The sequence below is a fragment of the Cupressus sempervirens genome, chromosome 5 (genome assembly GCF_028749045.1).
Source record: "Cupressus sempervirens isolate cs-2001-9-10 chromosome 5, ASM2874904v1, whole genome shotgun sequence".
In the NCBI taxonomy this organism is placed as follows: Eukaryota; Viridiplantae; Streptophyta; class Pinopsida; order Cupressales; family Cupressaceae; genus Cupressus; species Cupressus sempervirens.
Window position 1 is genome coordinate 60,550,531 of NC_143122.1, and position 24,990 is coordinate 60,575,520.

General features: G+C 37.8%; 1 protein-coding gene across 3 annotated transcripts in view; it reads right to left on the reverse strand.

The window, feature by feature from the left end:
• LOC149554544 (putative triglyceride lipase) overlaps positions 1-24,990 on the reverse strand; it is a 329,392-nt gene that overhangs the window by 27,423 nt on the left and 276,979 nt on the right. The window contains exon 16 of one of the 3 annotated variants that reach the window (XR_016364383.1): positions 17,543-17,619. The exons of 1 other annotated variant lie outside the window; for it this stretch is intronic. Coding sequence is in view for 1 of the 2 variants with exons in the window: in XM_089828587.1 (XP_089684713.1) it covers positions 17,539-17,619 (81 nt within the window). In the remaining variant the exon portion in view is untranslated. Of the gene's footprint in view, positions 1-17,538; positions 17,620-24,990 lie in introns of all 3 variants that reach the window. One more of the 3 variants, XM_089828587.1, reaches the window with a different exon arrangement.

Consider the following 24,990-nt stretch of genomic DNA (forward strand, 5'->3'; position numbering starts at 1 on the left):
TTGGTTGTTAGATGGGGCTCTCTCGTTTTTATGTTCTAGCTCCATTTTTGCTTTCGCTTATGGTAGCCGTGTGTTAGGAGGCTGAGAACTAATGCTCCCCTCCGTTCTGATTGTTAGTTCTGCCCAGTTGGATGGGTATGAACGTTTTCCTGATTTTCAGGATGAAAGTTTGGGATTCGGCATTGTTATGTTGGTTGTTTTTGCATACGGTGTTCAACCCTGAATTTTATTAGATTTTCATGGCTTTTGTGCCCTAAGACCAAATGGGTTTTAATTTTGATTTTTTCGAGTTTTTGGGTTTTTAACTTGATTCGGGTGTCGCCTAGTTTTCTTGGGTTTTATTGGCATGAGGTTGCTCGTGGAATTGGATTATCTGTAGGATGTCAGTCAAACCACTATTGCACTTTTATGTTGCATTGGGATGTGTGTCGTATCTATACTCCCGAGCTTGTTTTTGGTTGTAGGTTATTTTGCTTGTGTTCTCATCCTGCCCTTGTTTTATGACCTTCGTGATGGTGGTGCGCCACACATGAGCACGTGCATGTGCATTTATCGGGTGACTTGCAAGGCTCTAACTCCCAGTTGTATTTTGGTGGATTTATGTTCATTGGGGTTGGGTTGGGAATTTACATTGCCTCTGGGCACTCATTGTGATATGAGCACGGGTATGTAGGGTAGGCGTATGGAGTGGCTTCTCTCATTACCCCGGTTGTTTGATGATAAGGTGACGTGAGGAAGTTCTAATAAGTGATAACTAAATTAATAAATGGGTAACAAAACTTAATTCAAATAAGTGAATGTTTTTACGGTGTTTCCAAAGGCATGGCATGATGGTTTGCTAAGGGATTCGTTCCACACCAATGTGATGGTTTCTTGAGGGATTTGTTCCATGTCGATTATAGCTTAGGCTTTCTGATGCCAAGCAACTTACACTCCACTAGAGCCCTTAAATAGTTGACCCATAGAGTGTTTGCTTAGGACTTGTTGTACTTGCATTGTCTCATGATCTTGGTTTTAGTCCTCTTTATAGTCTGTCGTAAGTGATAGCCATGAACATTTTCTTTGTGTGTTTGTGGTTTGATCATTATCTCCATCAACACGACGGTAGTGGACTTACAGGTTCCATGTGGTTGGGAGGCATAGCTACCTTCACCACTGCTAGGGACTGGTGTACACAGACGATCTATTTCCAGTTGAGACCAATGCTTGATGTTCACTTAGTATTTCAGGTCTCCAAAGTATGTTTCCTTGTGATTTATGCTTTAATCAGAATAGCCATGGACATTTTCTTTATGTGTGTTTGTGGTTGGATCATTATCTCCATCAACATGACGGTAGTGGACCTGCAGGTTCCACATGGTTGGGAGGCATAGCTACCTTCACCACTGCTAGGGGCCAGTGTATATAGACGATCTATTTCTAGTTGAGACCGATGCTTGATGTTCACTTGGAATTTCGGGTTTCCAGAATATGTTTCCTTGTGATTTATGCTTTAATCGAAATGCTTGGATATTATGTTTAGATGATGTTTCATTTGATGCATTCCTTTATTATGATGTTATAGCATATGGTTAGATGATGTGATTCACTACCAGTTGAAGTGTATCTATGCTCTGTTGGATTAGCATGTTAGATCTTCTTGTTCTTATGATATTAGTTACTTTTGTATTTTGTAACACCCTCATAAGACAACTCTAACTATCTAGTTGGCAGTTTGGGATGTTATGCACAGGGGATGGCTAGCGCCTTTGAGGTCTCATGATGCTATTACAGTTGGGAGGAACCACACACTAGTTTTAGTTGTGCTAGTGCTTAAGTGTTTATGCTTTCCTTCATATGAACCATGTATGCTCATTGCGATGTTACTTTTTGCATGATTACATTAGATGTTGTGGATTAGATGTTAAATGTTTTTGATCTCTTCTATGCTCTCGAGTGATCATTCCTCGAGGCACGTGGATCTGGTACCCCTCGGTGTGGAGGTTTTATGTTTTTATGCTTTTTTGTCTTGTCTCGGTTTTGTGTTGTTGGCATTCCTAACATGGGAAGGGTAGTTCCTCACACGGAGTTGGTACTTCCTTGCGTGGCATGCTATGAATCCTCATGCGGAGTAATGCACTTCCTTGTGCAGAATAATTCACTTCCTCGTGCGGAGTGAAGCACTTTCTTGTGCGCAATGATGCAAAGTCTTGTGCGAGACTAGAGACTAGTGCACTTGCTCACTCGAGAAACAAGGGGCATTTAGGCTTGGTCGAGGAAAGTTTGAAAGGTTGATTTTGAACACCTTGTTGGATTTCACACCTTTCCAATTCAAAATAGTCTTTCTATGGGGTTTAAAATATATCGTTTAAGTATAAGTTGACATATATATGTGACGATATATTTTAATATATCTTAATTCCTTATATTTAAGATATATTTGAATATATATGATCACTCATTTGAGATAGGTTTCAGACCTCTTCAAGTTAAGATAAAGAATCTAGAAAATTTCAGGGCTTCAAAAATTCAAACTTCTCCAAATTTTAAGATTCAACATTTATCTTTCAGCATGGTGTCTAGTAGATGAGTGGTTGCAACTTTGAGCCCTCATCATGTGCGTGGCTGTTGTTGGTCTTTGTTTGTAATTCTTGAGTATGCTATGGTTAGTTGGAAATGGAATTGTATGTTTAACTATGCTAGGAACTTGTTCTTTGGGTTTAAAAAGAACATCTTGTTTGGGATTGTTAGTTTTGTATTCCCTCTTTGAATCCATAGATGTTATCCGGAGTTTATTTGGGTATTCTCATGGTTTGTGTTATCTTTTGGTGCTTGCGGATCTTTGGAAGTGTTTGTAAGACTCCCACTGGTGTAGGTGAACATGTGAGTTTAACCGTGTTCCCTATTCTTACTACTTTGTTTAGATGTTTCACTTTTGCACTGGGTTATTTCATGTTGTTAAGTAACTTAAGAAAAAAATTATTCAGAGCATGTTTTATCCTTGTTCCAAGGATCTCCGGGCAGGGCATTACAATTTTGGCACTAACTTTGACACGAAATTAGTTATACCCCTGATATAGTCCAAAAATGTTAGTTTGTGGTGACTGATCAAGGAAGGACTGTACATACTTCATAGTTTTTTGGGTCATGGTTGACATATGGCTAACATATGGCTGACATGTTGTAACCCTAAAGTGGCAAAAATACTTGTATGAAAGGGCTTAGGATTAGGTATCGTTTTATAATGTATGATGTGAAAATTGCTTCTTGCGGCCGTATTAAATTGTAAGGGATTACGGATTGTAGTAAGGTTGTAATCACTAGATCGTAATAATATTGGACTTGCTGTTTGGTGGCGTAGCCCAAGGTTTGGGTGAACCGCGTTAAATCTTGGCGTCTTGTGTTCTCTTCTGTGCGATTTATTATTTCTTGATAATGTTTATATTTGCATGTAATTTTTGTTTCTGTCTGAGGTTAATCCTAACAAATAATACAATTATTGTTCTTTGGTGATTATTTTAATCTAGGTTAACATAATACTTTAAACAATAACATTATAAAGTCTAATTAAATATTTTGCCTAGCATTTATTAAAATATTAAAAGGGTAACTTTAAAAGTTATGCCAAAGGGATATAAAGGGGATAATTCAGTATTAGGATAATGCTATAACTAAAGGGTGTGTCGAAAGTGAGAAACATAAAGAAATTAAAAAATGAAGTAGGTATTAATTTTCCTAATGGGTGTGGGGTTTTGGGAGTAAATAAAAGAACATTGGAGATCACTTGAAAGCTATTCCTAAGAATCAAAACAAGTTGCTGAGTGAACTCAAATATGTGATATTCGTTTCATAATTCGAATATTTATTTTTTGTGTATCAGAAACTACATAGTTGAATCTTGATAGCAATATCACAATTTTACTTTCTTTGAAAAAGATCTAACTATCAATTTATAAGGTAAATGGGCTCTATAATGAATGGTTCATAAAGCTCAACACTTGTTGAAGGTTTTGCAAGTGAGGTATCAAGCTAATTGGGTTGGGTTTAACATTGGAGGAAAATTTATGGTTAAATGTGCTTAAGTTGGAGTAGTAATGGGATAGGTGGCCTCGTAGGAAGGCCCAATGCTTCACCCTTGTAAGCATCACCTAGATGCAATGAGTGCTAAGTGTTTCATTCATTCTCATGAGGGTTGGATTCTTGTGAAAAAACTACTCATGAAACATGGGTTAATGAGTTTGACAAATTTGTTGAATACTGAGAGCAATATCAAAATTTGACATGCTATGCAAAATATCTCCTACTTATCAACTGATCAGCTAAAGGATCCCTATAAGGCATGGTTCATAAGGCACAACATGTGTTGAAGGTACTGCGAATAAGCTAGCTATCTAAGTGGGCTTAAACTTGGAGGAAACTCCATGGTTAATAATTCTTGAGTTGGAGTAGTACAAGGATGGGCAGCCTCTCCAGAAGGCTCGATCCTTCACACAACTTAGAATCGCCTAGATGTAATGAGTGCTAAGTGCTCTATTCATTCTCATGAGAGATGGATACTTGTGAACCACAACTCATGAAACATGGGTCAATGAGTTTGATGCAAAAACTCCATAGTTGAATATTAATAGCAATATCAAAATTTGACTTGAAGTGGGAAATATCTCCTACTTATCAATTTTTGAATTAGATTTTATACTCGATTTTTTGTGGTTGTACTCTTCCAGAATAGTTGAACTACTTTAGGAAGGGGCATCATCTTCTTGCAAAAAAATGCCTAGTATTCAGAGGCTTTACTTGTGGATTTGGGGGTCCTCTCAACCTTCTATTCATAAATGATAATCTAGAGTTGGAGCAACTAAGGTTCACAGAGTTTTGTAACTATTTGGAGCTACAGACTCAATTTTTAGGTAATTTTTAGACTTACTTATAACATCTATAAATGTATGTTTGTATTGTCGTTTTGGCCATCTAACAATTGTTTTTTCCATTAATATGTTTTTGTCTCATTTTTGTATTGGTATGCATTTGCATCTTGTGGGTACTTTGAAATATTAATTTACCAAAGATTTATTCATATGGGTATTATTGCAAATATTTAATTTTTATCATGCTAAAACTCAATTTAATAGTAAGACAATTCATTTGAGTTGCAAGTTTCGAACCCTATTAGACGGGTCCAAGTTTGTAGCGGGTCAGGATTTGCCTGGGGTACCCAGAGGGTCCATGTCATTGTGCACCCATAGTCTGTACCACAAACCTTGTGGGGATCCGCCTCTTTCTGGAAAACCCGCGTGGGCCCACAGAGACCCGCGTGAACCCATGACCATGTAGGCCAAAAAGTGAAAAAAATAACACAAAATGTTTTTTAAAAAAAAATATTTTTTCTCTTCTAACTCTATAAGGAGCCTATTAAAATACATCTCTCATTTTGTTTCTCATTTAATCTCTCATTTAGCTATCACATCTTGGTGTGCCTATTTTGCGAGTTTGAAGAGAAGGTTGTAGAGATTGACTTTAGAATCACAAGTCCTTCCAAAAATCATTGTTGAGTGTTCCTCATGCATTTCATCATTTCTTTTGCTTCTTTGATAGCTTGTTTTATGTTTCTTAACTGTTTAAAATTTTTTCAGGTTTTGTACAAGTTTTGAAATATGTTTTTTGTTCATTTTTGCTATAGATTGCAGCAATGAGTAGTCAAAGCTCAGTGAGTGGGAAGGGGATCTAAATATTTAAAATTGATAAAAGTCTTCCTTTGTAGAAGTATACAATAAGAACTCAGCAATGTCCTAGAGGGTAGTGGGAGGGTTTATATGGAAATGTAATTTTTGTAAAATCCAATATAGAAGCTTTTATTACCGAGTAAAACATCATTTTCTAGGCCTTGCGGTTAAAGGGATCAATATGTGTGAGGGCTTAGAGACAAAATTAGGTGTTTCCAACTTAAATAGACCATATTAAAAGAACAAGAAGAAGCTGATAGGCTAGTTTTAAGGGGGAAACAAAAAAAATCCAAAAAAACCAAAGCACCAACACCATCCCCTCAAACAACCATTAGACATCATCCCTTACCTATGGCTTCTATGGATGAAGAAGATGTAGAAACACCCAAAACCACTACCCGCAAGAGAGGCCCATTAGATGGGGCATTTCAATACAAATTAAAAGAAATTGCTGATGTAAAGGTTGGGCATTGCCTCTTTGTGAATGGTCTTTCTTTCAATCTAGTTAGATCACCTTATTGGAAAGAGATGGTGTAGGCAATAAATCAAGCCCCTAGTGGTTACCAATGTCCTGGATATGAAAAGGTGAGAACCACCTTATTATATAGTGAGAGAAAAAAGTAGACAACCTCCTCAAACCAATAAGAGATTCTTGGATCTGTAATGAACCTTTCTATAAAGGCCACAGAAACCCTCAAACTGAACTTAGGAATTTTGTCAAACACTTGGCGTGTAACAATAACAATATTCAGAATATGGTAATTTCAGATTTGATACTTTCAGAATATAATCACAGAATTACAATATATATAAAGCCATTGAACTATATTTCAATTACAATGCAATAAATTCTGAAATTATTTTATTACCAATTCTAGACTGATTATTACAATGACTGTATGACAGCAAATTTACCCAAAAATTGACATATTTTTTCAGAATGCAAGAACCTGGTTTGAAGAACTATGGAAGAACACCACGTTTTGCTGCAGATCGTTGATGAAGACCTCCAACCGCACCCCCAAACTGTCCTTAATTTGCTGCTGCTGCCCAAACTAGCAGGACCGTACCAGGCCGTACCTGTACGGCTGCTGAAATAAAATAATATTAGGGTTTTGGGACCCCCAAAGGCAAGGAAAATGGGCGCCTAGGGTTAGGTAGTAGCCCTGTAAAACCATAAAAAATAACTCCAAGGGGTTGAGGAGATATGAGCAATTATGTGGTTCCGAACCCTGCTTTGCCAATTCTGAAAATGCACTTATTCTGTCTTCAAACTCTTGTCAAATGCTTCTCCAATGATAGGGCAAATCTGAAATCCTTATTCCAACCAAAAACAAACCCTAACAACGAATTCTCAATAAGCTCCAATGAGATGGCTGAATACCAACTCCAATTATGCAACAATTCAGGTGATATTTCACACCCTCAAAGTCGCCAACCCAAGGGAGTGATTCGTTCCCAAAGATTGAATAATTTGCAGATCCAAAGTCCACAAATGTCTTCACAATGAAGAAGTAGAAGAGTTCTCCAATCCAAGCATGTCCAAATGAGAGGCCCAGCCCTCTATTTATTCACTTTTCTAAGAAGTTGCTAGAACTTCTAGAAACATCCTTTATAATTTCTCATTATAATACACTTTTTTATAATAAAGTAATTTTATAAAATAAAAAGTGCAACTCAAATTAAAATTATAACATGTGGGCCCCAATATCACATAATGATAAAATATAACCTCTTAACACTTCTTCAAGAGCAAGATATGACTATCTGATCCGCAGAATTGACTCTCTTTCCACACCATTTGCCTACGAGAGTCTGGAATAGGCAAATCCATGATCAATGCCATGTCGAACTAAAGAGGGGACATTACAGTCCGCCCCTCCTGAAATTGCTTGGCCTCAAGCAATCTCAACGCCGGGTGCTGCAAAATAGCCTCCCCCTCCCAAGTAGCATCCTCAACAGGTAAATCTTTCCACTTAACCAAGTATTCTCTGATTACCCTTCTACGAAGCTGCTTTTCTCTGCTCTCCAGGATGGATTCTGGTACTAAAATCAATTTTCCCTCATCGTCTAAAGGAGGTAATACTGCAGAAGGCACCACATTTTGACCCAACGCCTTCTTGAGGCGTGACACATGAAACACATTGTGCACTCTGCTGTCTGCGGGAAACTCCAACTCATAAGCCACTTCACCAACTCGCCTGATAATCCTGAATGGTCCATAATAGCATGGCTTAAGTTTCTCTGCACCACTCTTCTTAAGAGTAGATTGCCTGTATGGCTGCAACATGAGGTAAACCATATCATCTACCTCAAAACTACGCTCAGTTCTCTTCTGGTCTGCATACTGCTTCTGCTGGTTCTGAGCTCTTGCAATATTGTCTTTGAGGGTAGCAACTATATCCTTACTCTCCTGTAATAATTCACCTGCACTGGGTACCCGGCTGTCGCTCAACAATAAATCCAGGAAACTAGGTGCTTCATAACTGTAAAGTGCCATGAAGGGTGTCATCTGTATAGTCATATGATATGTAGTATTATAACAATACTCGCAGAGATATATCCATCTGACCCAAGTTCGCTGCTGAGCTGCCACATAATTCCTTAAATACCCTTCCACCCATTTGTTCACAATTTCTGTCTGACCATCGGTTTGTGGGTGATAGCTAGTGCTGGGTGTAAGCTCCGTGCCACATAATCGGAATACCTCCTGCCAAAAGTGACTCATGAAACGGCTAGCCCTATCACTCACAATGTTCTGAGGCAAGCCGTGCAATCTGAAAACCTCCCGAAAGAAAACCTCTGCCACCTGAGCTGCTGAATGTGTAGTGGTGATAGGAAAGAAATGAGCATATTTCGTTAATCTATCTACCACCACATAAATACAATCTCGTCCTTGTACCTTGGGCAAACCTGTGATAAAGTCCATGGAGATGCATTCCCACTTCCTGTCGGGAATCGGAAGTGGCTGTAGGAGCCCTGCCGGATAGCTGTGTTCTTGTTTGTTTTGCTGGCAAACAAGACACTCTCGAACATACTGCAAAACATCAGCTTTCAGCCCTTTCCAAGTGAACCGCTCTCGAACTGACTTGTAAGTCTTGAAGTACCCGGGATGGCCTGCTGTCGGTGAGTCGTGAAGTGCTCTCATAATCAGTTGCTTAACCTTCGATCCTGGGACCAGGTAAATCCTGTTCTTGTAAATGATCAAATCATCCACAAGTGTGTATCTGGTATCAATCACTGTTCCCTCTACTATATCGGAGGCCCATGTATCTCTGGCATACTTTGCTATAATCAAGTGTTGCCAATCCTCTGATATCCGAACCATAAGAGTGAGGTGTGGCCTTCGAGATAGAGCATCTGCAACAACATTCTGAGTTCCCTTGACATATGAGATGTCAAAATCATATGCCTGCAACTTACTTACCCACTTTTGTTGGCGATCATTCAGGTCCTGCTGTCCCAAGAAATGCCTCAGACTGTTATGATCAGTTTTAATACAAAACTTGCTACCCACAAGATATTGTCTGAATTTGGCCAAAGCATGCATGATGGCCAACATCTCCTTATCATATATACTGAATGAACGCTCAGGGCCTCTGAGCTTCCTGCTCTCATAAGCTATGGGGTGCTTATTCTGCATAAGTACAACACCTACTCCCTCTCCAGATGCATCACATTGGAGCTCAAATAGCTTCGTGAAATCAGGTAATGCTAGAACTGGGCACGTAGTCATTATCTCCTTAAATCTCATAAAACAGTCCTGTGCCTTCTGAGTCCACACAAATTCCCCTTTTTTCAGTAAATCTGTCATGGGAGCTGCATGTCGTGAGTAGCCACTGACAAACCTGCGATAAAAACCACATAAACCAAGGAACCCCCTCAACTATGTAAGGTTCTCTGGTGGAGGCCAATCAACAATAGCGCGAATCTTTTCAGGATCCATCCGCACTCCCTCTGCACTAATGATGTGTCCTAAATATAACAGCTCGGTCATCCCTAGGTCACATTTGGACTCCTTTGCATACAAGGACTCCTTCTGTAGAATGCTCAACACCATCTCCAAATGCTCTAGATGCTCCTGCCATGATCGGCTATAGATCAAAATGTCATCAAAAAAACACCAGCACGAATTTCCTCAACTCATGGTGGAAAACTCTGTTTATAGTGGACTGGAAAGTGGCAGGTGCATTGGTCAGGCCGAAAGGCATGACTACAAACTCAAAGTGCCCACAATGACATCTGAAAGCAGTTTTCTCAATATACTGTTCACGGACTCTGATCTGGTGATATCCTAATCTCAAATCAATTTTCGTGAAATAACAGGCCCCATGCAATTCATCTATCAACTCATCAATGCGAGGAATAGGATACCTGTTCTTAATGGTTCTCTTATTTAATGCCCTGTAATCAATACACATCCGAAGCGTTCCATCCTTCTTTTTTACCAAAACAACAGAAGATGCAAAAGGTGACTTACTGGGTCGGATGTGCCCCATCGCTAGCAACTCCTCAATGGTCCTTTCGATCTCATCCTTGAGTCGCTTTGGATGTCGATATGGTGTGACCATGATAGGTTTAGCACCTTCCTCCAGCTCAATAATATGATCAATGCCTCTGTCCGGTGGCCTGCCTGGTGGAATCTCACTGAATACCTTTTCGTACTTAATCCTCAACTTCTGAATATCAGGATGATATTCCGCCTTATGTTGCTCCTCCTGTGTAGGTATCAAAGTACAAACTGCTGCCCACTCTATATCATTATGCCTAGTTAATCTCTCCAGCCGCCTAAATGAGATAGTCCTGATGTCTCCATTACGGATAGCCTTTAGCACATGAATCCTACCATTCTTTTCGAATTGTATCTCCATATCCTCTAATCTCAGGGTAACCACCTTCAATGAATGTAGCCACTGCATCCCAAGTACTATGTCCATGTCACCCATGTTGACCACATGATAATCCGCCTTAAACTCATAGTTGTTCAAGCGCAAAGGTAAGTCTCGTACCATCCTGTCACAACGAAGAGTGTATCCATCAGCTACCTTGACTCTTAGTCCTTCGAACTCCTCAGTAATGAGTCCACGCTTCTCTACAAATCGTGCATCAATGAAATTATGCGTGGCACCTGTGTCCAACAATGTAATAACCTTCTGTCCAGCCAAGACTCCCCGAAGTCTGAAAGATCCTTCTCTCTGGATACTAGACAGTCGTGCTTCCTGTAAATGTAGCTCTGTTTCCTGCCTTTGCCCTGCACTGTCTATCTCCTGCTCTCCCTCTGCTTCATCAGGATCCTCATCATGATGTTCTGAACCATCTGAATTTGAGCCTTCGTAATAAGCCCACATTGCCCGGTTGGCCTTCCCTTTTGGCCTCATAGGACAGTCATGGCCGTACTCATACGGGCCTTTGCAATAGAAGCATAGCTTCTTCCTACGCAAGTCATTAAGTGTCTCCTTGTCCAGCCTCTTACTTTCTTCCTTAGGTAGCTGTGCCTCTCTATGAAAGGGTTTCCTGTCCTTATCTTTTCCTGAAGGGAAACTCTTTGCCTGAAATTTATTTTTAGAAGCTGAAGAGGAATCCATGTCACGAGCTTTCTTAATGGCTTCCTGCAAAGTGGGAGGGTTGAGAGCTTTAATCCACCCTCTCAACGGATCAACTAACGCATCCATAAATAAAACCAATAGCCTTCGTTCAGATACATCTGTTACTAACACTGCAAGTTTTTGAAACTCTGAAATGTATGTTTCCAATGAGCCCCACTGTTTAAGCTGGGCTAATTCCTTGAAATGGAGTTCTGGATCTTTCTTATCAAAACGTTCAATCAGTCTCTCCGTAAACTCCACATATGAGGTAATGTGTGCATGACCCATAGTGATCATACCATGATGCCACCATTCGTGTGCTAACCCATCCAGGTGAATTGCTGCATACTTAATAGCTTCTTCCTCAGACATAGGATTCAATTGAAAGTGTGTGTCAAGCTTTTGAACCCAAGCTCTTGCTGTAGACTTCCCCGAGCCATCATAATATGGTAACTGTAGTTTTCCTACTTTCTTTCGTAGCTCATAGTTCTGAGTCCTGTCTTGTCCACGGGGCATATGCTTCATCCGCACATCCATATACTCCCTAAAGGTGATTGCAGCTATAAAATCTGGTCCTCCTGCTTCCCAATCTCTCCTTAGCTGATCCTGTATGTCAGTGATCTGGGGTTCTGGTACCGGCTGCTCTGGAGCTCTAGGAAGGAACGTAGGAATCATAGGCCTCGAACTCACTGTCCTAGCTTGCTGGGGGGCATGACCGAAATTGTTCCCAATTTGTTCGCCTCCATTATGTATCTCATCCTGATTATTCCCATTCTGATTGTGACCATTCTGATTATTTCCTCCACCTATGTTAGCGTTCAATCCCATTTGTCGAGCCATCATCTGCATCATAAGCTCCATTCTCTGGTTCTGTTCCTGTGCTCTCTGTTCTGCTAATCGCTGTCCCTGTGCCAAAGTGTCTAGTAACTGTAAAAATCTCTCCTCTCGCTGATCTTGACCAATATTCCCACCTCTATCCATATTGTAGTCGTAGTCTTGATCAAAAAATACCTCCCCTGTGTCTGTATGACTGGATTCTATGTCCACCTGGATAGATGAGCTAGACTGTTCGCTCTGCAAGTCAGAAATCCTATCTTGTCTTGCTTTGGTATTGCGGAAATTATAAGGCCTTTGTCGCATGCTCTGATTTTAGTGTTTTGACATTTCGTCAAACACTTTCCCTCCTATCCAGCTGTTCCAAATTCCCTATAAGACCTCCACAGGATGGCAGGACTTATAGCTCTGATACCACTGTAATGACCCTTTCTATAAAGGCCACAGAAACCCTCAAACTGAACTTAGGAATTTTGTCAAACACTTGGCGTGTAACAGTAACAATATTCAGAATATGGTAATTTCAGATTTGATACTTTCAGAATATAATCACAGAATTACAATATATATAAAGCCATTGAACTATATTTCAATTACAATGCAATAAATTCTGAAATTATTTTATTACCAATTCTGGACTGATTATTACAATGACTGTATGACAGCAAATTTACCCAAAAATTGACATATTTTTTCAGAATGCAAGAACCTGGTTTGAAGAACTATGGAAGAACACCACGTTTTGCTGCAGATCGTTGATGAAGACCTCCAACCGCACCCCCAAACTGTCCTTAATTTGCTGCTGCTGCCCAAACTAGCAGGACCGTACCAGGCCATACCTGCACGACTGCTGAAATAAAATAATATTAGAGTTTTGGGACCCCCAAAGGCAAGGAAAATGGGCGCCTAGGGTTAGGTAGTAGCCTTGTAAAACCATAAAAAATAACTCCAAGGGGTTGAGGAGATATGAGCAATTATGTGGTTCCGAACCTTGCTTTGCCAATTCTGAAAATGCACTTATTCTGTCTTCAAACTCTTGTCAAATGCTTCTCCAATGATAGGGCAAATCTGAAATCCTTATTCCAACCAAAAACAAACCCTAACAACGAATTCTCAATAAGCTCCAATGAGATGGCTGAATACCAACTCCAATTATGCAACAATTCAGGTGATATTTCACACCCTCAAAGTCGCCAATCCAAGGGAGTGATTCGTTCCCAAAGATCGAATAATTTGCAGATCCAAAGTCCACAAATGTCTTCACAATGAAGAAGTAGAAGAGTTCTCCAATCCAAGCATGTCCAAATGAGAGGCCCAGCCCTCTATTTATTCACTTTTCTAAGAAGTTGCTAGAACTTCTAGAAACATCCTTTATAATTTCTCATTATAATACACTTTTTTATAATAAAGTAATTTTATAAAATAAAAAGTGCAACTCAAATTAAAATTATAACATGTGGGCCCCAATATCACATAATGATAAAATATAACCTTTTAACACTTCTTCAAGAGCAAGATATGACTATCTGATCCGCAGAATTGACTCTCTTTCCACACCATTTGCCTACGAGAGTCTGGAATAGGCAAATCCATGATCAATGCCATGTCGAACTAAAGAGGGGACATTACAGGATCCAAATGGAGTGACTATTGTCTCTGATGGATGAAAAGATTGCAAAAACTGTCCATTAATAAATGCGATTGTTGTCTCCCCCAAGGAAGCAATGTTTTTGAAGGCAATTGTGAAAGGGAGGTAAAAGATGTTGACTTTATTGCCCAAACTCTCATTGAACCCATAGAGTCCGTGGGTGTTGATAATATTGTTCATATAGTAATGGACAATGCGAAACTTTATAGGGCTTCAAGTGCTTTGGTAGAAGCACGATATGATCACATCTTTTTGACACCATGCACCATCCACTCCTTGAATTGGGTGATGAAAGCAATTGACACCTAAATTGAGTGGGCGAAAAAAGTATATGAGGGAGGTGAGGCGATCCGAATGCTCGTGACAAACCACCAATGTCACAAGTAATTTTCAGAACTTTATCCAATTTGGAATTATTGAAGATAAATTTTATAATTTAATTTGAATTTAACTTAGTTTCATTTATCATTATGTATCATACTTTACATAATTGAATAAAATGTTTTTTTGTGTTGTATACATATTAAATGTGTTATTAACTTATAATTAACATGTTATTAGGTGGCTGAAACTCAGTTTTCTTCACACACAATCACCCTTAGACGACTTGTGAGGGTGAAAGATGCATTGTCCCAGATGTTTATTAGCAGCCAATGGGGTGTTTGGAAGAAATTGAATACAAGGGCCCAAAAGGTAAATACAATGATCTTAGATGATGATTGGTCAGTTTGGGTGGATTTTGTATTACAATTCACTGAGTCCATCATGTCTATGCTTCGGTTCACCAACACTGATGTGCTTTGTTTGGGGGATATCTTTGATGCCATGGACTCCAAACTAGAGAGAGTGAAATCAATAAGTTTAATATAATCCTCTATCCTTGTTTATTGAGAGATTTTAATTTTTAGATTTTTAATGAACATTACATCAAGATAATTTACATGAACATCATTTGACATCCCAGCGCATTGATAAGAGAGGGCATGATCTTACGGACACCTTCTACGAAAAGGTAGAGTCAATTGTTCTTCATTGCAGGAAAAAGATGACACACCTCTTGGCATGTGCACTATCTCCCTAGTATTATAGCACAAAGATACTTGAAATTCTTGGTAAAGTGTCACCATATAGAGATCTTGAGGTTGCTAGTGGGTATAAGAAGGCACTTAATAGGTTCTTTAGCGATCTTGAGGTGACATCAAATGTTAGGAGAGAGTTTGTAGAGTTTGTCTTATGAAAAAACTCAGACCCTGATGCAATTAATGACTAAAGTAGAATGAATGGTATTAGATGGTGGCACCTACATGGGCAAAACTATATGTACCTCCAACCTCTTGCCACTAAGACCCTATCAGAAGTAAGGTTTTGATTTTTTCCCTTTTTTATGGCCACTTACCTTGTAGAATTAACAATCTTAGATTTCTATTGTATTTGAATTTATTTTAAAATTTTGTTGGTCTCCCTAGGTTGCGAGCTATTCGGCTGTTGAGTAGAATTGTTGAGTACATACTCATTTATCCACTCAATGAAGCGTAACCATTTGGGTTCAAAGAAAGAAGAGGACTTGGTATATATTCATAACAACTAGCACCTCTTGTCATGCAAGGATCCAAAATACAAGAAGGGGCCAAAGAAGCTATAGGATGTAGCACCCGAGTTTGCTGACTTGGATATGACCATCCATGTTGTAGCTAGAGCTACCTTGCTAGATGTTGATGATATAGCACCGTCTGGGGCTAGTGGAACAGGTTTGAGTTCCAATGATGAGGATCTTGATTTAGTTACAGCGGGTATGAAGCCATTGATCCCTCATTTTTGGATGACCAATTTGATCCTTGAAGGGCATTGATATAATGATAAACTATCAAACACTTGTCATTATGATTTTCATTTATCATTATGTTTCAAACTTCATTATTTGATGAACTAATCTATGTTTTGAAATTTCATTTTGCAATTTAGTAATTCAATGTACGATTTTCTTTAGATTCATGAACATAGATTAATGAATGAGTATTCAATGTTTATCTTTGACATTTGGCATTGATCAATGATCAAGCAACATTTATTCATACTATGAAATGATTTAGCTTTGCAATATATCCTCCCACAAACCCACATTGAATTTATATTTTCCCCAAACCTATGAACCTGAACCCGAATCTGAGTCCATCCCTGAACACAAACTGGCAACTGAATGTGGTGTGTTTTAGAGTCCATTGTTTTCTGTAGCATTCAACTACTTTTAAAAATATATATATAGTGTATGTTATAGTGGTGTCAAAGGCACTTGTTTTGCCACCCTAGAGGATTGTGTGTGTGAAAACAGCTTAGATGACATTGGAATGAGTAATACAGCCTAATACACATCAATAGTGCCTAAGGTGAAACAGATCAAACCCTAACATTGAAGATCCACCAAAAGTTGATCCAAAATACTAGCCATACTCTTCCATCACTGACCATATTACTATACTACTTCTAGAGAGGACCGTGGGTTTGTAAAGGCAAAATGCCTAGGATTTATAGGCTTTACTTTCAGATGTTTGGGCACCTCTCGTCCCTCTATTCATAAATGATAATTTGGAGTTGGAGCTGTTAGGATTTACAAAGGTTTTGTCACTGTTTGGAGTTACAGTTTGCAGTTTTTAGATCATTTTCAGACTTTTATAACTACTGAAAATGGGTATGTTTGCATTGTCATTTTGAGTTGATCTAACCATCTGGGGTTGTTTCAATTAATATACTGCTATGCAAACTCTGTATCAGTCTTAAACTGCATTTGTAGCTTGTAGGCACTTTACAATATTAATTTATCAGAGCTGTATTCATTTGAGTATTATTGCAAACGTTCCTATTTAATTGTATGATTCATATTTGTTGTTAAATCTCATTGTAACAGAAGAATGGTTAATGAAACTGTGCATTTCAGAGTTTACTGTTTGTTGTAGCACTACACAATTTGACATTAAAAAGTAGGCTGTAGATTACAGTATGCTGATGTCACTGACTTGATCTGATTCAGAACAGAATGAGAGCCACCTAGATTTTTATTAATAAACAATCCTATAAAAATGCCTAGCTTTTCTTATTGAAGAGAAAAATAGTTTTAAAGCTTGATATTTAGTGCAAATATTCTAGTTTAATTTATTAACTAGCCATACCCTTTAAAGAATGTTAGAACTTAGCATCCACGTGAGATAAAAGGGTGGTTTACTAGATGTTTATAGTGAAATATATGCAGTTCAGTATTTGTGTGTTATTATATTATGTTTCCTTTTCCTACAACAATATTAAAGATCTTTAATCTATAAAAAGTATGACCTGGGGAGGATATGAAGCTTAGTGATATGAGAGCCATTGGATGATCTTGTGGCACTAGCTTCAACTTCCTAATCTTCCTATGATTTATTAAGGGAGTTGCATTACTTCTAACCAAATAGCATTAGCATCAAATAAATTATACAAGCATGACTCGAAAAATGGCAATCATAAAACTGTAGGAAACTTAGTTTTCTTTTTGAATATATAATATACCTCTTAACATGAATTGTCAAAATGAGACAAAAAATTATGCTCGTTTCCTTTCATATTAGGATAATATATTTTTTTATATTTTAATGTATGTTTTAATAAAGACCTAACTCTATCCGTCTGCACTTAAACCATTATTCTACCCTTTTCAAATGTAATGCCAAATTTCATTGTGTATCATCCAATTTCATCTCTAGATACAATCATTAGACCAAATTTGCTATTGTAATGTGCATACAAACTCGCTAAAAAGTGTGTCAGGTGTAGACTCTCCAATGACATCTGCTTGATATGCATCCTCCAGTACTGCAGCTTCCACCTATTAGAAATGTCCAGTGATAATTAATAAGATTATATTGAATAACTATCATTGACATTATTGTTTCTTAACACGTTAGCTACAAAAGATGACTTAAAAATATTATTCTGAAAATACAACATACAAATTGGAAAATATGTTTTCATGCACTTAGCAAGGCTGCACATCGGTTTTAAAATTGCTAGATTTTGTTACACAAAAGCACATTTTGGCCATAAATTTGTGATCAAACAAAATCAAATTGATGGAAAGATTATTTGTCCAAACCAACTTAAGAGAGGACCACAAACCTAGCATGTGATGACAACACTTAACACAAAAACAAGTTTTCTACCTCCAAAAAATATTTTAATCAAATGGATATAAATATATTTCAAAAACTTTCCTGCATGGTTATAAAGGCAAATGAATATATATCATTACAGTGAATTAGTTTCTCTGTCTGGAACCAACATAAGAGAGCCCTGGATTCAAGAAAATTGATTTTTATTTTAGAAACTAGAAAGTGAGAAAAGAACTCAATGATTTTAATCCAGAGAAAAATATGTAAAATTTGTCAAGATAGATAATTTAAGATATCTTATACCAGCAAAAAGAAAGAAGTTGTCATGTACCCTATTTTCCTTCAATAGAATTAAATAATAAAAAAATAATAATAAAAATGAGTAAATAAATTATAACAATATTTATTAATTATATAATTTATCATTATAATGATAATAGAAGAATATTATAGAAAACATTATAATGCAATAAAGATATAATATATTAAAATAATTGATATTATGATCAGGACATATAAATGAGTTAAAAAATGAAGATAAAAACAAAAATAATATACTTAATGAATATAATGTTTTACTATTATTATTACTAAATAATAATGGCACTACAATAAATGATTAAAAAAAATATTAAATAAGGTGGTGATATGATCATCAATATATATATATATATAAAGATTCAAAACTTAAATATAAATAATTCATATAATGCACATTCGTATTATCATTAAAGTTTATTAATACATTAATTTATGATTAAAAGATCAAATATATAAAATGAAAAGCCACAACTATTAACACTCTCGGATATATAAGGATTGGATAAATATTGGAAAAGGGGGGGATACTGAAAGGAGCTTAGAAGCAGAAAATACACTGCATCAAGAAAATAGACAATAAAGCCATCTGCGATCAGAATAGCTACCATTGATACACTAAGAAAGGATAGGACAAGTACAAGAGGAAAATGAAGGGCAGAACTGAATCAGTGAATTATGATTTCATCCGAGCAATAAGAAGACTCACGCATGGCAGGAAAGGAGTGAGCCAGACAAACAACACCTAACGTTGAAGGAAATCAGGCAATTCTTTCCTTGTAACAGATTACCAACCCTTGATATCATGTTATTGCAATCTCATATCGGACGTGTCTGGTAGGAGGGATTGAATCTCAAAACTGATATACAGACCACCTACATAACATATCCACGGGACAATATAATAACAACTCAATACCCATCAACTAGTTGAACTTCAATGCAGCTTAAGGAATTTAGAGCATTGATAATACATACATAAAAGAATAGCTTTTAGAAGTGGCAAATATTGTTGGCACATTGAAAGATCCCTGATGGATGCCCTTGCTGATCTACTGTAGTTTTTAAATTAATAAACTATATTTTCCTATGATTTCTTTGATGGTCTTTGAGAATAGACAAAAGTTGCACAAGGTTTTGTTTTTTGTTTTGTGTTTTTTGATAGTTTTCACAATAGTAATGAATAATGAACAATAAACATGAGAGGAGACTGAAAATAAATAAGAGCATAGAGCCAAATCAGAATTGCTATAAATTGTACCAGGTAGATTTCTGATTTATAAAGCCAAATAATATATCCAATGCAGTTCCAAGGAGTTTACATCCAATAATGATGCCAAACTGCTGCAAATGGCAGCCCTAAGACTGCAAGGAATCACGTCCTAGTTGAAAGAATCAATCTGCGATGCTGAAACCATAAATCTGCAATTTGAATCCACAATAAAGAATGGCGTACTCTATCTCTGATAGCAATACACACTGTCTGAAGAATCCAATGCCAATAACTGCTGAGGGCTACGTCCCAGCCAATCCAAAACCTGGGGTTTGCGTCCTAGATGAAGAATTGCTCTCTCAGAGCCAATTCACAAAAACAAGTTTTTCAATATGCAAAAGATAATCTTAGAATGAAGCTTCCATCTCCTTATAACCCCCTCTCAATTGCAAATCAAACCCTAAGTGTCTCCAAGTGGTGTTGCATAGTGAAAATGTTATAATTTCTTATTTTAAAGTGGTCATGTTACTAGAAAATGACCTTTTTCCTCATAGATAGAATTCCATTCACTGAAATGCCCTGAGACCAAAGAGAAAGATTTAGAGAATTTTGAGACCTTTCTAACGATAGATAGAATTCCATTCACTGAAATGCCCTGAAACCAAAGAGAAAGATTTAGAGAATTTTGAGACCTTTCCAACGAGCTATCACACCATAGGATGCGCATCCAGATGAGGCCAAAAAACCCCTTATTACTCGAAAATGGCTAAAACTTAACCTTATTTAATTTATTTAATCACCAACTTAGGAAATATTTAAATATATTAAAATATTTTCCAAATGGTCCCAAAAGACCCAAAATGACCAATCAAACATGAATCTGACCTTGTCACCTGTCTGTGACTGATGCCGAACAAGATGGGTCAACTGGCAGTCCATCCCTAAAATCTAGGGATGCTCCTAAAAAGGAGACAACCCCAATCAACCAAAATTGAGTCCCAATGACTCTCCCCTACTGTGTGCACCTCTGAGAGAACTGTCACTGAACTGGGAGTTCCTCCTAAAAAATAGGAGATGCACTCTAAGTTTCCAAAACGTTCGCCGAGGTCTCCAAATGCTTCCTAGACCACTCCTAGTCAATCCCTACAAATTAGGAATCCCTCCTAAATTGTAGGAAACTATTTTCTACTGCTCCAAACTACTTGGGAAGCTCATGCATGACTCTCAAAGCCCCTGGGTTGGTTCCCTCTACGCTCTGTTGGCCTAAGGGAACCAGATAATAGATCAACCCTTCTAGAAATGTTGTCACTAAGGAAGGGCAGAAATTGGGGACATGACAGTCCTCCCTTCCCAAAGATTGCTTGTCCTCAAGCAATGTCAATCCAACTCCGCAAACATCAGGCAAGTCTATACCATAACCAAGAATGATCCCAGGGCCCCAAGCCATCCTGGAAGGTTTGTAGTTCCATCTTCTAGAAACACTGTCCTGCACTGCACCCAAACAAGTAACCTCCTGAAAACCCGTTGAAGGAAGAGCAATCAAATACTGTACTAACTCTGTCAACTCCTCAATGAACTGCTCTCTGAAAGAACCAAACTGGAACACTAAAGGCGAAAACTCTAGTAAGCCTACATTGGCTTCAACATCCTCAACTATTGCACTGCAAATCCAAGTGATTCCAGGATTCCAAATCCGCCTCAAAAGGGAACCACCATGCTGACGCTTCGTCACTCTGATATAAATATTAGTGAACCACAAGTTGTGAAGCAATTCATTAGGACCCTGAAGCACCAATGTATCAACGAGACCAGGGCTCGGATCCCAAACCAAAATACCAAATGTGCTGAATGAGATGAAGAAGTATCTCAACCACACTCCATGAAACATACATACAATGAAGCAAACCAGCAAGGTGTGAAAGTGAACTCCCATAAACCAGTATTCCAACCCAAATGACCACCTAACAATGCTGCTATAATTCTGACCAGAAACTCGAATGATATCATAGACGTCATCATACCAATGCCAAACAACAAATGTCCCAAAGAAACATTCCTCAATGCCCTCATACTGAATCATGGATGTAGTCAATGCCAAGTCAAGTAGTAAATGATTACAGCTTGGATAGCCACTAGTCCATAAGGAATCGAAGACTATGGAGTCACCAATCAACAAGGATACCACCGCCATATCAATGGATGTAGATGACAAACTCGAAGATGAAGTATGTATGCCATCATGAGAAAAACCAAAGCATGTGTCATTTGTACCCAACATTGTAGGATTATCAATTCTTGAATCCCATATCGATCTGAGAAATGTTGCTTCACCCAACCACTACGCTACTCTGATGTAAACATCTGTATACCAAAAGTGAAGCAACTCAACATGAATCCACTGAAGAAATACCCAACACATGTTGATACCAAGATCCCAAATCTTTGCACTGACACACCCCTCCGGCATGTTGATACTCATTATGTTGCTATTGTGAAACTGTACCTCATCTAACCAACTAAGAACTTCACTCCAAATGAAGTCACAATTACTACCAACGACCAATGCTATTAGGAATTCACATATAAGCCAATCATCGGCAAGGAAAGTTTGTTGAATACTTTTCCAAGTCCTCCAAACAGCTGCTGCAACTTTACCTATATTTCCACAAATTAGTGTGCCTTCATTAAAGGTTGTTAAGTAAATGTTTTGTTTAACCATGTAATCAACGAAGTCCCTTATATTCTGATCTTGAAAGCCCAATGTAATATTTAAAAAGTCTGAATCTTCAATCAAAAGGTACATCTCTGCCCTATCATATGGAAGAGGTGATAAACTCATTGATGAATGAGAGATGTTTCTAATTCTCAACAAAGATAGACTCTTTGTGGCTGGTCCACTAGGTATGCAACTTAATATATCATCAACTCTTGGTAGCGAAGGATCAACTTCACACTTGAACACCCCAACTTGAATGTAACCAACCCAAGGTTCAAAGTTTGACTCATGAGATGAAAGAGAATTGCTGTTCAAAGTCAGAAAATCAGAAGTATGTTCATACCTTTCCACAATGTTTTTGCGGTCTTCTCTTGCCTCTCCTTCCAAGGTAGGTGACTCCTCTAGAGGTGCTGGTCCATGGGGTGTGTTCAAACGAATATAATATGTCCCATTAACTGCCTTAGCTGCCCAAAATCTGATCCATACCTTTATCTCCATAACTGATATGTTTTCCATTACTAACAAACTCCAAGGTGTAGTATGCCAAACAAACCAAACATTATCAAAATGCAATATCTTCTTAGTAAACAGCCTCTTAGTCTCCCTAATCATCTTTTTAAGAGAAGATGATTCATATGATCTTAACAATTGTCCTTCCATTGTAGATGATGCATGACTAACTAAATCAGAATCAATAATGTTCCATTCCACACAAATGAAAATAACACTTGTGGCTGGTCCATCAAGTGTGAAACTAATATCATCATTGTTTGGAGCCTTTAAGGGGCTCTTTAAAAGAGGAACGTCATAAACTTCATGATGCAAACTAGACCAAACTGATTTTTCTAAATTATAACTCTTTTCCTTTTCACACATCTCAACATGCTCTTCTTGTGGACTTACCTCAAGAAGCTCTTCCCTTGTATGCTCAACATCCTCACTTTCTTCCCTTGGAAGAAATAAGGATCTAATGTATGACTCTCGTTGTCTTCTTGCATTATCAAGCTGATTGCATCTTTCCTTGACCTCTTGTAAGTGTTGTCTTGCGTGGGCAGCAAGCATCTTGGCCTTCTTAGCTCTATGTGACCATCCATTGCAAGTCTCTTGAGCCTTTTTCATATCTTCCAAGGTGGGGTAAACACAATCAGAACCTTTGTGGTTTGAATCCATAATATAAATCTCATGTGCAACACACTTAACCTTAGTACCATCATAGGAAGACTCAACAACATCATTACCTTCATGTGAAATGGATGATACCACATGACTAGAGCTACTGTTGCAAAAATTGGAATAGGTATCAGACCTTGGAGACATGCTTTTAGCATCCCTAATGGACTGATCCATGATTGTAATCTCTTCCATTTTGTGATCAACTTGATGAATCAATGGTGTGCAATGTGTCTCCTCCTGATCTAGAGTTATTTCTTCTTTAGGAATCCCACATGATGACTGATTTTTGTTTTCCATAGGCTACAACTCAAATGATAACACCTCTTCATGCCTTTCTTCTGCATACCCTGCAAGTGACTGATCCATTATGGTGCTTTTATCATGAACATGGATAGGTTGACGCAAATCTTCTGTCTCACATGAAAACATATCATCAACTATGGCATGGTATTCCTTTTTTGCAAGCTTAACCTTATGACAAATTTTTGGATGCATGTCAATGTAATCTTTAAAATGAAAGTTCTCCCTAACATATTGAGGAAGAGTATTATACTCCTCAAGTATGCTAATTACTTCCGTTTTCTTGTCTAGTGGCAATGGATCCTTTTTAGAAGAAGATGATGATCCACTAGCATGTCCAAATTTCCTTGACATAGAATCATTGAACTGCTGCAATTGAAGCTTGAATTTTTGTTGTCACTGTTCCCATTCTTTCCATAGGGTTATATCTCTTAACAATTTTGCCATAATGAACTACCACGCTAACCAATTGAAACTAACATGCCAGAGCAAAAATCAACCCTGTACTGCTAATATGAATTATCAAAACCTTTTATCCAATACCAAAATGCCAAAATGAATTATCAAAACTTTTAAGCTAGTACCCAGATGCTAAAATGAATTATCAAAACTTTTTATCCAATACCCAGATGCAAAAATCTGTTGTGACAATTTCTGACAAACCCTACAGGCTGGCAGGATGTAGGCTCTGATACCACTGAAAGATCCCTGATGGATGCCCTTGCTGATCTGCTGTAGTTTTTAAATTAATAAACTATATTTTCCTGTGATTTCTTTGATGGTCTTTGAGAATAGACAGAAGTTGCAGAAAGTTTTGTTTTTTGTTTTGTGTTTTTGGATAGTTTTCACAATAGTAATGAATAATGAACAATAAACATGAGAGGAGACTGAAAATAAATAAGAGCATAGAGCCAAATCAGAATTGCTATAAATCGTACCAGGTAGATTTCTGATTTATAAAGCCAAATAATATATTCAATGCAGTTCCAAGGAGCTTACATCTAACAATGATGCCAAACTGCTGCAAATGGCAGCCCTAAGACTACAAGGAATCACGTCCTAGTTGAAAGAATCAATCTGCGATGCTGAAACCATAAATCTGCAATTTGAATCCACAATAAAGAATGGCGTACTCTATCCCTGATAGCAATACACACTGTCTGAAGAATCCAATGCCAATAACTGCTGAGGGCTATGTCCCAGCCAATCCAAAACCTGGGGTTTGCATCCCAGATGAAGAATTGCTCTCTCAGAGCCAATTCACAAAAACAAGTTTTTCAATATGCAAAAGATAATCTTAGAATGAAGCTTCCATCTCCTTATAACCCCCTCTCAATTGCAAATCAAACCCTAAGTGTCTCCAAGTGG